The sequence below is a fragment of the Lacerta agilis genome, chromosome 14 (assembly GCF_009819535.1).
Source record: "Lacerta agilis isolate rLacAgi1 chromosome 14, rLacAgi1.pri, whole genome shotgun sequence".
NCBI classification, from domain to species: Eukaryota; Metazoa; Chordata; class Lepidosauria; order Squamata; family Lacertidae; genus Lacerta; species Lacerta agilis.
This window is the reverse complement of record NC_046325.1, coordinates 8,034,858-8,047,927: the sequence shown is the minus strand read 5'-3', so window position 1 is coordinate 8,047,927 and position 13,070 is coordinate 8,034,858. Positions and strand designations below refer to the sequence as shown.

The 13,070-nt window shown below is 43.2% G+C and overlaps 1 protein-coding gene across 1 annotated transcript; it reads right to left on the bottom strand.

Annotated features, from left to right (window-relative positions):
* Positions 1–6,091: 6,091 nt before the first annotated feature.
* Positions 6,092–12,528, bottom strand: LOC117058988 (vomeronasal type-2 receptor 26-like). Its single transcript, XM_033170420.1, has 6 exons — positions 12,491–12,528; positions 11,656–11,947; positions 8,329–9,192; positions 7,924–8,151; positions 7,093–7,219; positions 6,092–6,993 (listed from the first exon to the last, which is right to left on the bottom strand). Exons 1-6 carry the CDS (start codon positions 12,526–12,528, stop codon positions 6,092–6,094), a joined length of 2,451 nt encoding a protein of 816 aa, XP_033026311.1.
* Positions 12,529–13,070: the final 542 nt, after the last annotated feature.

The following is a 13,070-nucleotide window of genomic DNA, read 5'->3' as shown; positions in this document are numbered from 1 at the left end:
AGAAGGTTGGCGGTTTGAATCCCCGCAACGGGGTGAGCTCCCGTTGCTCGGTCCCTGCTCCTGCCAACCTAGCAGTTCGAAAGCACATCAAAGTGCAAGTAGATAAATAGGGACCGCTCTGGCGGGAAGGTAAACAGCGTTTCTGTGCACTGCTCTGGTTCACCAGAAGTGGCTTAGTCATGCCGGCCACATGACCCGGCAGCTGTACGCCGGCTCCCTCAGCCAGTAACGTGAGATGAGCGCCGCAATCCCAGAGTCGGACACGACTGGACCTCATGGTCAGGGGTCCCTTTACCTTTTTATTGCTAACACCAGTTCTTTCCCTAGCATTTTCAATGTTCCCCCTGAGTCCTCTCCAATTCCTACATAAAATTTTAAGGCATCTAGAGGAGTAAAAAATTAGCAGTTTACATGCAACAATTGAAGTTGTCCCCCATTCTTCAAATGGCAGAAATAGTAGTGACTTTTAACAACTAAAATGCAATGCATTCAGGAGGTGTGAATGGGGATTCTTACTGTGGAACATCTAATGGTGTCTGAGACGGATGTTCCTGGAAAGAGACTTCACTGAAAAAATAAGAGATCTGAGAAGTGATCCCACCAATGAGGAGACTTCCTGCCTGGTAGAAATCATGTGGAACAGGGAGGGGATCATCTCCGAGACATCTCATAATATCTACTTGGCAGACAATGGGGGGCAGAAGACGTAGGAACATTGTCATTCTCAACATGTTGGCAGCAAAAGTTCTTTGTAAATGCAAATTCTCTTGCATCCATCTCATTGTTTCAGCGGGTTAGACTGAATGGTCCCTCACTCTGCCAAATTAGCCCTAGAATTTTCATTAAGAGTGTTCCAAATGACTTGAATACTATCTGACATCACCAACTTTCCAGTTTCAATGTGGCTTATAAAAAGAAAAGGGGGGGAAGTGTCAGAAATGACCATGTTTACCTCATGTACTTAAACCCAGCAGCCCAAGCTAAAGGGAGTTTTGTATAATCTCTTCCAGGCCTGCATAGTGACTGTTTTCTTCTGCAGAGCCATGGGAGCTTCAGACAGGTGAGCACATTATAGTGTTTTGGTTAATTGTAGGGAAAGATAATTACTTCTTCAGAGTGTGGATCCTGAATGGCACTTTTGATAGGAAACATGTCGGCTCTTTTCCACAGTTGGCCAGAAGTCTTCTCTTCTTCCTAAGGAGATGGAACTTGGGACCTCAATTTCAAATTTCCAACTCCAAAAGGAGTCTGGGAATACTGGCTGCCACTGTGACCACTTAGAGAAATGCTATAACCGTTTCTCACAGTAATGACAAACACTATTAGAAAGTAAAAGATATCAGATTTAGGCACTGGAATGGGTCGCTATCTACAGGCCCCTGACCCAGAAACTGACCCTGACTGAAATGCTGCTCTGTAACTGCTATGAACAAAACAAGAAACTGGCAGGTCTCTACTCTCGAATAATTAGAAGTAGCAAGAAGAGGGCCAAGACCTTTTGTGGAACAACTTGTAAACAATATCAATTCACTTATCCAATTCAACATATATGAGTGTGAAATCTCCCAGAAAGAATGGCACGGTCTTTTCATACTTAAATTTCAAAGGAGGAATGTCTCAAATATGATGTGATTTAGGGTGAATGAGAGCGTGAATGCACCTCCTAAAATAGGTGAATTTATTTGCTGCTGCTGCTGCAGCAGCAACAACAACAACAACAATGTTTTCCCCCCTATCAATTCTGAAGGAGTTCAGTTGAAATATTGACATAACTAAGGTCCTGCATTTAATCAGGAAGAACCAGCTGCACAAATATGAGATGAGGGACACCTGCATTGCCAGTAGTACATGTGGAAAGGATCTAGCGGTCTTAGTTGACCACAACCTTAGCATGAGTCAACAGTGAAATGCAAAGGTGCCCAGCTGCCCCCTCTCTGCACAGGACTGGTAGGACCCAAACCAATGGCTTCAAGTTACAAGAAAGAAGATTCTGACCAAACATCACAAACAAATTCCTGACTATTCAGCCCTTGGAAGGTGAACATATGCCATGGATGCTTTAGCTGAAATTCCTGCATAGCAGGTGGGATGACTAGATGTATCTTGGGTTCCTTTCCAACTCTACAATTCTATGATCCTATGATATATTGATAAGTAGTGTAACCTGTGTTCTTGGCTTAGTTCTAGCCCCCAATCACAACAGACAGTGTTTTGGCCCCTGGAACATCAGATCTCCCTGACTGTATTGAGTTTCTAAATCAATAGTCCTCTAGCACTTTTCATCAGCCACAGGTTGGAATATGTCAGGTAGATTAACAATGTATGCCACCTATGGTGGTTGTCAAATTCACTACTACTAGTAGGAGTGAAATCCATAGTTTAACGATGTGTTGTGTAAAGGAGTACATTATTCTGTGTCTGCTAAACCTTTCAATAATCACTCTCACTTGATACCCCCAACTTCTATTGTAATGAAACAGGGGGAAAACTTTTATCTATGTACATTCTCCATAATATGCACGTGCACGTGCATGCACACACACACACACACACACACACACCCCTACACACCTCTACAGTGTACTTGCCTTTTTTTTAACTAGAAAGACCCTCCCAGATTGTTCTGACTCAAGTGGATTCAGAATTGAAAAAACCTGGACAATCTGTTCAAAGGCAGTGTTCTATGAATTGATTTCTTGTGATTGACTACAGGGTGAGTTGGATAAGGCAGAAATCAGGGAAAGGACTGCAACAGCTGGTGTGCTACTGGAAATCCTAACAAACCTATGTCCTTGCCATCCAAGGATGCTTACAGCCTCCAAGGACAGCTCCAATTTTTGTCTGCAAATGAACTATCTGACTGCCAAGGACACTGTTATGTATCACTGTGCACGGGACCCAGTTATCATTCATAAACCCTTGTGATAAAGCAACTCTGGAAGGAATTGTCTGGTGGGAGAGATCAAGAGACACTGTTGCCAGATCAGAACTGATGGGAACATCTTGTCTGTTCACCCAGTGGGAATGCAGAGAATCTTCTTCTTCTATTATTGGAAGAAAATATTGTATGAACTTTATCAGGGCATAACATGCTGCTAATGAAGAGATAGTTCTGTTTCTAACAAGAAGAAGAAGAAGAAGAAGAAGAAGAAGAAGAAGAAGAAGAAGAAGAAGAAGAAGAAGAAGAAGAGGAAGAGTTTGGATTTTTGGATTTGATATCCCGCGTTTCACTACCCGAAGGAGTCTCAAAGCGGCTCACATTCTCCTTTCCCTTCCTCCCCCACAACAAACACTCTGTGAGGTGAGTGGGGCTGAGAGACTTCAGAGAAGTGTGACTTGCCCAAGGTCACCCAGCAGCTGCATGTGGAGGAGCGGAGACACGAACCCGGTTCCCCAGATTACAAATCTGCTGCTCTTAACCACTACACCACACTGGCTCCCAGAGAGAGAAAGAGAGAAGAAATTGCAAAGTCCTTTCTCAAAGGTAAATCTTAATCCTTGTTTCACACATTGGACCCTGCCAGCTCAAGGTCACCCAGCAGCTGCATGTGGAGGAGTGGAGACACGAACTCGGTTCCCCAGATTACGAGTCTACCACTCTTAACCACTACACTACACTGGCTCTCACCATCCTCTAACCCAAGATAAAATAAAGCTTATTTGAAGAAAGAAGTTGCAGTACTGGTTTTTAACATCCACACAGAACAGAACTTAGATAACAAATTTCTTTTTAATTATGAGTAGCAGTGGCAAAATATTAACATAGTGCAGATGTTCACCACATCTATAATGATAAGCCTAGGAGGTCCATGGAACAAGTAACCAGGAGGACGTTAATCTATTTGCCCTCCCCTGTGCCTGAAGTGTATTAGAGGGAAATCAAGGTCCACACAGATTGTTCTGTACCCCAGTAAAAGAGATTCTGAATCCCAGATTCTTCTTCAGGAGCCCCATTATTCATTTTGAGGCAAACACTTTTGCCATGAGGAAGGTGAAACCTCCAGAGTAGGGGAAATTCCTTCCAGGTTTCAAATAAGGCAACCACCAAAAGACCACAGCAAAGCCTGGCTAGCTGAAAAGAAATGGTCAGAGCAGTAATCAACAATTAATAAAGTGTGGGTGATGCTCCCATCCAACTTGATACTAGGCAAAGTGGTCGGCCAAGCTAAGTAGATGGTCATGCCCACCTTCCCTGGGCCACTGCGGATTGGCTCGTTTGAAGAATGGGTTTGACGGGAACCAGTGAGCTTCCTGTGGAGGGAACCTGTGGCTCTCCAGATATTACACTACAAAACCACAGAGTTCAAAGGGACCATGAGGGTCATCCAATACAACCCCCTTTTTAACTGCACCCCTTGTTACCATCCTTGCTAGGGCTGATGCAAGTAGGAGTCCAGATCATGCAATGCATCCTTGTTTTATGTAATGTGAAATAAAATACAGTCATACCCATGTTCTCGAACGGAATCCACTCCAGAAGTCCGTTCCACTTCCAAAAATGTTTGAAAACCAAGACACAGCTTCTGATTGGCTGCAGGAACTGCCTACACTCAATTGGAAGCCGCATCAGATGTTCGGCTTCTAAAAATAGTTTAAACAAAATAAAAAATTAAAAAAATCCTTCCTTAGAGACCAACTAAGGTGCTACTGGAAGGGTTTTCAAAAAAAAAAAAATATTTTGTTTTGACTATGGCAGACCAACACAGCTCCTACCTGTAACCAAAAATAGTTTGCAATTGTTTGTGGCGTTATGGTGCCAAAATGTTCGAGAACCAAGCTCTTTGAAAACCAAGGTATGACTGCACTATATAACTATGCAATTTTGCATTAGTATGTTCACTTTTAACAAATGCTGATTTCACTTCTGTTCTGATCATTTTTCATTTGTGCATTTTAATGTTAGACTTTATTATAATTTTAATGGATATTATCTATTTTAAATAAGCTGCTTATGGTTATATGGGTTATAAAGCAGTATGTAAATATGAACAGATGATTAAACAAAGTCATCTTGAGGGACACAGGTTTGTCACGCCTGATACAGAGAAAGAGAGGGTGAGTGGGAGACAAATGGAAAGGCAAAATTTCCTCTGCTGCATAAACACTTCACAAATATACAACGTCTGGGAGAATACTATTATATCATCAATTTGCCTGTCTTGCTGTCTTTCTTATCTGAAGACATTCAAAAAAGCTTTAGTAATGTTCTAGTCCCCTTCATGGATCACTGCCTTGTCGTGGCGAAGGGGCTTGAATTACTCAGGAAGCTATGGACAGGTCAAGATGGACAGGTCATAGTGGAGAGTTTGGACCAAACGTGATCCACCTGGAGTAGGAACTGGCAAGCCACTCCAGTATCCCTGCCAAGAAAACTCCATGGACAAAGACAACAGGCATATAAAAGATATGACGCTGGAAGATGAGCCCCTCAGGTCGGAAGGCGTCCAACATGCTACTGGGGAAGAGCGGAGGACAAGTACAAGTAGATCCAGAGCTGATGAAGTGGCTGGGCCAAAGCCGAAAGGACGCACAGTTGCTGATATGCCTGGAAGCGAAAGGAAAGTCCAATGCTGTAAAGAAAAGTATTGCATAGGAACCTGGAATGTAAGAAGCATGAACCCTGGAAAGCTGGATGTGGTAAGAATTGATGCTTTTGAATTATGGTGCTGGAGGAGACTCTTGAGAGTCCCATGGACTGCAAGAAGATCAAACCTATCCATTCTCAAAGAAATCAGCCCTGAGTGCTCACTAGAAGGACAGATCCTGAAGTTGAGGCTCCAGTACTTTGGCCACCTCATGAGAAGAGAAGACTCCCTAGAAAAGACCCTGATGTTGGGAAAGATGGAGGGCACCAGGAGAAGGGGACGACAGAGGATGAGATGGTTGGACAGTGTTCTCGAAGCTACTAACATGAGTTTGGCCAAACTGCGGGAGGCAGTGAAGGATAGGCGTGCCTGGCGTGCTCTGGTCCATGGGGTCACGAAGAGTCGGACACGACTGAACGACTGAACACAATGTTCTAGTAAGCCATTTGATCCTCAAACCTATGTCCAACCAACATAATATGATAGATACAAAACATGTAGATAATTCAACACTTTCTTCTTATTAGTTGTTCCCTGCTGTTTAGTTCAGGCCTCATCACAATGATGTAGCATTTAGGGGAAAAGATGCAACCCAGCAACCCAGAACTGGAAGCCAATATTGAGAAGATCTCCACAGCCACCATGTATTTTCCTCGGGTGCTCAGGTAGGTTGGAACAAAGGAGAGCCATACGCTGCAAAATGCTAGCATGCTGAAGGTGATGAACTTGGCTTCATTAAAACTGTCTGGTAACTTGCGGGCAAGGAATGCCACAAGGAAACTGGCAATGGCCAAAAGGCCTAAGTAACCAAGGACACCATAAAACATGGCAGCAGACCCTTCATTACATTGAACAATGATTTCTTCAGTTACTGACTGCATATCTAAATCTGGGAATGGCGGAGAGGTTGCCAGCCACAAGGTGCAAATACTCGCTTGAATGGAGGTGCAGGAAAGGACAATTGAATAGACTAGTCTTTTCCCCACCCATTTCTGCATCCTAGATCTAGGCTTTGTGGCCATAAATGCAAGAGAAACTATGGTGGTTTTGGCCAACACACAAGAAACCGCCATGGAGAAGATGATGCCAAAAGCAGATTGTCGGAGAAGGCAGGTCACTTTCCCAGGCTGGCCAAGGAAAAGCAAAGATGAGAGGAAGCAGAGCAGGAGGGAGATGAGGAGAGTGTAGGTGAGTCCCCGGTTGTTGGCTTTCACTATGGGGGTGTCTCTGTGCTTAATAAATATTCCTAGCATCAAGGCTGTAATGAGGGAAAATGAAATAGCAATGGCGGCTAATGTAACCCCTAAATTCTCTTTATAAGATAAAAAATGTATAGTTTTGTGGGTGCACCCATTTTTATTCTTGTTTGGATATTGATCTTCTGGGCATCTGAAGCAGTCATCCATATCTGAAAAATAGAACAAGGGATGTGGGGGGAGAGAGATCCAATTTCAGTGTGTATTCATTGACTACAGCCAATAAATGATCGCAAAATGACATGATGTACCAGTCTGGTTTGAAATCTTCCCCTCTGGGCATGGAGCACAGTCATAGCAGCAAAACTTCTCACCTTCCTTCATTTTCTTTTGATGCCCAGGGTGGCAATGCACATTGCACATACCTAGGGGATGCACCTATGCATAAAAAAGAGTAGCATGAGAAATACATGGAGTTGTTTACGTTAGGAGAGATGTACAAAAAAATATGCAAATCTACTTCAGTACATGAGGCTGGTATCTGAGGGCCATATTGCCTCATGATAAACCTCCAGGGGCCATATTCCACCTTCCTGTGCTGGGTGGTGCCAGAGACTAAACATGTGCACAATAGGACACATACATGTACCATCCAGGCTGAATGACACAAGGAGGGCTAGTGTTGCCTGGGCAGAGTCTCATCATACAACTACAGACATATTCACAGGGCTTGGGGTTCCTCACCTCTGCACTCCCATATCCCCTAGTAACTTTCATGTTAATTACCTACCATTTTTAAGCAAAGTCCGGCAAATGTTAGATGTGTTTCTTTGCATGGTGTTATTAATTATGTGTAAAAGGGCAACATTTTTTTCACAATAGGAACAGAGATTTATGGCATGTTGGTGGGAAAGTCACATCAATTTTTCTTATGGAGTTTGATGGCCCATCAGTTTAGGCAGAATAGGAAATTAATGCCTCAATTTAGAGCAGAAGATTGGCATTTCTGTATTTAGAAAGTGATTTCACTGACTCCATTCATCATTCTCAATGGTTGGGTTTGCCAGGAAAGGTAGTTTACAGTTCAATTGTTGCCTTATTTGAAAGCACAGGATTTGTCCAGCGAACCCAAGAATTCATACCTGGTTAAACAACCTGTGCCACACAATTCCATCCTCATTAATGATGAATAGTTGTCCTTCAGGAGCATTGAGATCCACCCGTCCAATTTTTACTTTAAGGAATGATTTGTTTGGGAATGTGACCATGTTTAGAATGTCAAATCCACCTTCCATCTCCCTTTCTGCATTGAAGGACACAACTTCATTTGCTGGGTTGTTAAATGAAACGCCTTGAAGAAATGGATGGAGCTAGTAGAAAAAGAAAGAGAATTAAAAATGTGGTGCAAAATTAATTCAGATTGAAATGTTTAACAGGCACAACCGTAGAAGGAAATACATGTATACTAAGAACATGTTGTCAGAGTTGTTGTCACTTTGTACTGAACTGCCCATTGAAATTAGAAGAGTCTGTTGTGAAATCATTACCTGCCAAGGCTGCAGACGGTTAGGTACAGCACTCTTATCAATTACCATTGATCTGTGCTTGGATCTGGAGCGGTCCATGGTGTGCAGAGCATGAGCAATAGCATAGACAGCATTATAGATACTATAACTGTGTCCAGTCATGTGCATTTCAAAAACACCTGCAGGGAGATTCTCTAGCTTCTCTCCTCCAGTACATGTGCCATCATCCATCAGAGGCATCTCTGGATCTAGAAATAAGCAGTCAAAGGCTTGCTCCCAGAAATTTTGGAGAAAACCATCTCTTTGTGTCCAATCTGGTTTCACAGTCTGAATAAATTCCTTGAAACCTAGAATATTTTTTGAGTGAGTTGTGAAGGAAATAGCACCTTCAAAGATCTGAAAATCCCAGGATCTGTCCATGCCTGTCATTATGAAATCGATCTGTGTTGTCATGATCCACACCTTTCCAAATGATGTGCTTTCTTTTCTGAAGGGATCTAACATAATTATATATGCTCTCAGCCATAGAAAGGTCAAAGTTTCTCCATAAATGATAATTACACTGACATCTATTTTTCTTAAAAGTTCAAGCACATTTGAAGCTTTGACCACAGGATCATTCAGAGAAGGCAGCTGGGTTTGTTGTGGTAGTCTTTCTGTGAAGGCTGAACAGATTCCATTCTGGGAAAGCAATGGCTCTAGGGTCTTCAAGAAAAGTTCTCCAATGTTATCATCCACAACAAAGAGTCCGACCCATGTCCATCTAAAATATCGAAATAAGCTGATAATCCCCATATACTGATGGGCTTCATTTGGGACCAAACCATAAAAGGAAGATATATGCATTGTTCTAATATCCCCTGAGGCAAAGGAACCATATGCGAGCTAAAACAAAATGTACAGTCCTTGTAGAGACAAGTAAGAAATAGTCTCAGTGTGCAAATGAACAATAATACCACAAATATCAGTTGCAGGATTTTTCAGTAACATCATTATTTGCTTCCTAATCTGTCCCTGTCAAGAGTGTAATTTATGACCTCTCTTTCACAGTACCCACTCTGGTTATATTGATAAGATTTAAGATGTTTCCCATATACGTAGGCAGAGGTATCAAGAGCTAGGTTTTTGTGGATGTCATAAGAACTAATGGGGACAATTGGAGAGGAGGTCCATATTGGTGAGGTAGGTCATCTTTGCATTGTAGCAGCTGATACACAAATGAGAATGAAGTGAATAGATAAAAGTTTTAGCCAAGCTCTCATGGACATACAATGAAGCTTAATGTTGGAAGATTCAGCACAGACAAAATAATGTCATTCCAACTTAATGGCGGCATCTTTGCCACTCCCTGGCATCCCTAAGAAAGTAGTCTCCATGGTATTGCCCAGGGGGGGAGTTAGCAATGACAGACAGGTCCTGAGTGGGAGTTAGCTGCATTTTGTTAGGTAGCTCCTGCCCACGGTTCTTCACTTCCCTCCAATAGTTGCACCCCCCCTCCATCCCTTGGCAGTATGGCTCTTCTTTTCACCTACTCCATACTGCTGGAAGTTTGGGTTTAAAAAACCAACCCTAGTGTGTGTACTACATGTACAGAGTCAATCACATTTTTATTATTCATGTATTAAGAGCATTAGGACTCTACTCTAAAGGCTCACCAAACAGCTTACATACAGTCATAGAATCATAGACTTGATGAGGTGGAAGGGACCCATAATTATTATTATTATTATTATTATTATTATTATTATTATTATTATTATTATTATTATTATTATTATTTATCTATACCCCACCCATCTGGCTGGGTTTCCCCAACCACTCTGGGCAGCTTCCAACAAAATATTAAAATACAATAGTCCGCCAAACATTAAAAAGCTTCCCTAAACAGGGCTGCCTTCAGATGTCTTCTAAAACTCTGGTAGTTGTTTTTCTCTTTGACATCTAGTGGGAGGGTGTTCCACAGGGCAGGTGCCACTACTGAGAAGGACCTCTGCCTGGTTCCCTGTAACTTATCTTCTTGCAGCAAGTCAACCAAAACAAGAAAGTCCCCACCTGTAGGCTTACAATCTTAACCCCACTCCCAGCACATACACCCCCCAATAGACACTTGCAGAAGGACAGGGAAGTAAAAGTAAAATCAAAACTCAGACACCGGTTTCTTAACAGCTGTTCCTATAATGACCAAATGGCACAGTTCGGGGTGCTGGGCCTCCAGAGAAGCTGATGAAATTAGGTCTGCTTCCTGTCTCTCCCACTGATGGAAGGGCTGGTTGCCAATGAGAGTTAAGGGACAAGAGGACAGGCCTAGCTGGTCACAGTAAAGGCAGTGGAGTGGCTTCTGCTTCCCAGTTCTCATACTGCTGAAATGGCAGGTATGTTAGGACAGGAACATTGGTGTCACGGCAGCCATGAAATTCTGAACCATTCGTTACTCAGTGGTTTCTGTGTGGATGTTGAGTATAATCAGGAGGGTCTGCAACGTCATGTCCAAGACCACTTACACCAGCCCAGGCAGAGAGAATGCTGAGCTGTGGGGTTGGTAGTACACCAGCAGAACCCCCAGTCTTTCCTTCTTGTCCATGAGAATATCCAAACACTCCAGACTTGCAGTCAGGTTAAGAGGAAGCCTAGAAAGAAATGTACCATACTTTCCCATCTATAAGACACCCCCATGTTAAAAACAAACAAAACAAAACCCTATTTTGGGAGACTCAAATTTAAGAAAGGGGGGAGGAATGGCTCCGCTTTTTTTGTGGAGCATTGCCCAGAGTGTTACAGCTTTTTTGTGGGGGTGAATTGCCAAAAACTGCTCACATGCAGCATCAATGCTGACAATCGCCAGCAGCCAACAATCGCCCACTTGCCACAGCAACAGCCAATCGCGAACAATCTCTTACCCAACTGAGAAAAGCTGTCAGCTGGCAATCACATGCATCCCAGAACAGCAGCCGCCAATCGCGGCAATGACAGCCGATCCACAGCAGCGTTTGCTGCAGAAGCCACTCACCAACCCAATTAGAGAAGCAGCAGCTGACCCAAAGCAGCCCTTCTAGCAGCCAATCACCCCTTCACCCCATTCACTATCCATGTATAAGACAAACATAATTTGAACATAATTTTAGAGTGAAAACGGCTGGTCTTATACACGGAAAAGTACGGTGCTCCCCAACACTTCATCTGATTCTGGAGAGCACAAGCAGGGCAACCTTCTGATTCTTTCTTCTGCATGGACCTGGTGCAAGCTGCTTAGGCAAATGCAGAGCATCCTTTTAGTTGGGTAAATGGAATAAGGGATGTCTAAGCCATCTTCCTCTTACCTACTCATCATGCCACTCTCCCAACACCTACCTGTGGAACCTTGTAGAGCCCCAAGATGTCTGCCACATGGAAGGAGGTAGAAAAGCCCAGTCCACCAATGATGGCCTTGATGTTTTTCTGATGGCCACATTCAAAGTTTGGGACAAATCTATGCAATTTGAAGAGCAGGGCTAGAGTGGTTCGATAGGTCATCCTCACATCATGGTAGCTATCATAGATGTGGAAACCAAGCGTAACATTGGGCAAGAGCTTGGGGTTCTCGTTGATCTCCTTTATGGCAAATGCCAAGGCCAGGGAGTGCTGGTAGAATTTGGTCACTGTGCTGGCAATAGAGTTAAGCAACTATTTCAGAAGAGAATTCTAGCACACATTTAGGTATGTTGCCACAAGTCATGGTGCAAACCATTGTAGTCATATGTGGTGCAAAGGAACCCATGCTTTACCAGAGCATAATGCCATAAAAGAGAAAGTTGAGTTCTGTGGTGTGGCTGTGGCTTCTTCCCCTGTCTTTATTAGGTGTGTGTATAGTGTTGAGTGTATGGCACATTGGTGTGTGTGCGTGTGTGTGTGTACATGACTGGCAGCATATTTTCCATGTTTATTCATTGATTTAGCAAATTACTTCACAAGACTAATCACCCCATATTCCTTTGGGAAATGCATTCATTGGTAGATGTCTGTGTGTGTTGGAGGAGGAGGATATCTATAATGCATACATAAGGCTTTAGTAAAGTGCAGATGAAATAAATGAACTGAGAAGGAAGAGGAGTCCTAGTTTGGACCAATCCTAACTAAACATGTGTCTTCAACTCTGACTGACAACAGATTTCCAGGGTTTCAGACAGGAAGTCTCTCCCAGTCCTACCTGGAGATGCCAAGAATTGAACCTTGGACTTCCTGCATGCAGATACTCTACAAATAATATGTGCTCCTTCCTACATGTGCATTTGTTGAGCATATTTGAGATCTGACAAAACTCATAAGATGGGTGACTTACTGTGGAATATCAAACAATTTGTGAGAGGGATGCTCATTGAATGAAGTTCCGTATAAAACGTAAATGATTTGAGATCCAACAAAACCAATGAGGATGCTTCCTGGCTGGTACCATTCATGTGGCACAGGGACAGGGTCAGAAGTGGGGCATTTCATAGTCTCTTCTTTGCACACAATGGGATGCAATAGAAGCAGGAACATCAGAAGCCATGACATCCTAGCACCCAGCCCTGTGGTGTAGTGGTTAAGAGCGGCAGACTCGTAATCTGGGCAACTGGGTTCGTGTCTCCGCTCCTCCACATGCAGCTGCTGGGTGACCTTGGGCTAGTCACACTTCTCTGAAGTCTCTCAGCCCCACTCACCTCACAGAGTGTTTGTTGTGGGGGAGGAAGGGAAAGGAGAATGTGAGCCGCTTTGAGACTCCTTAGGGTAGTGAAAAGCGGGATATC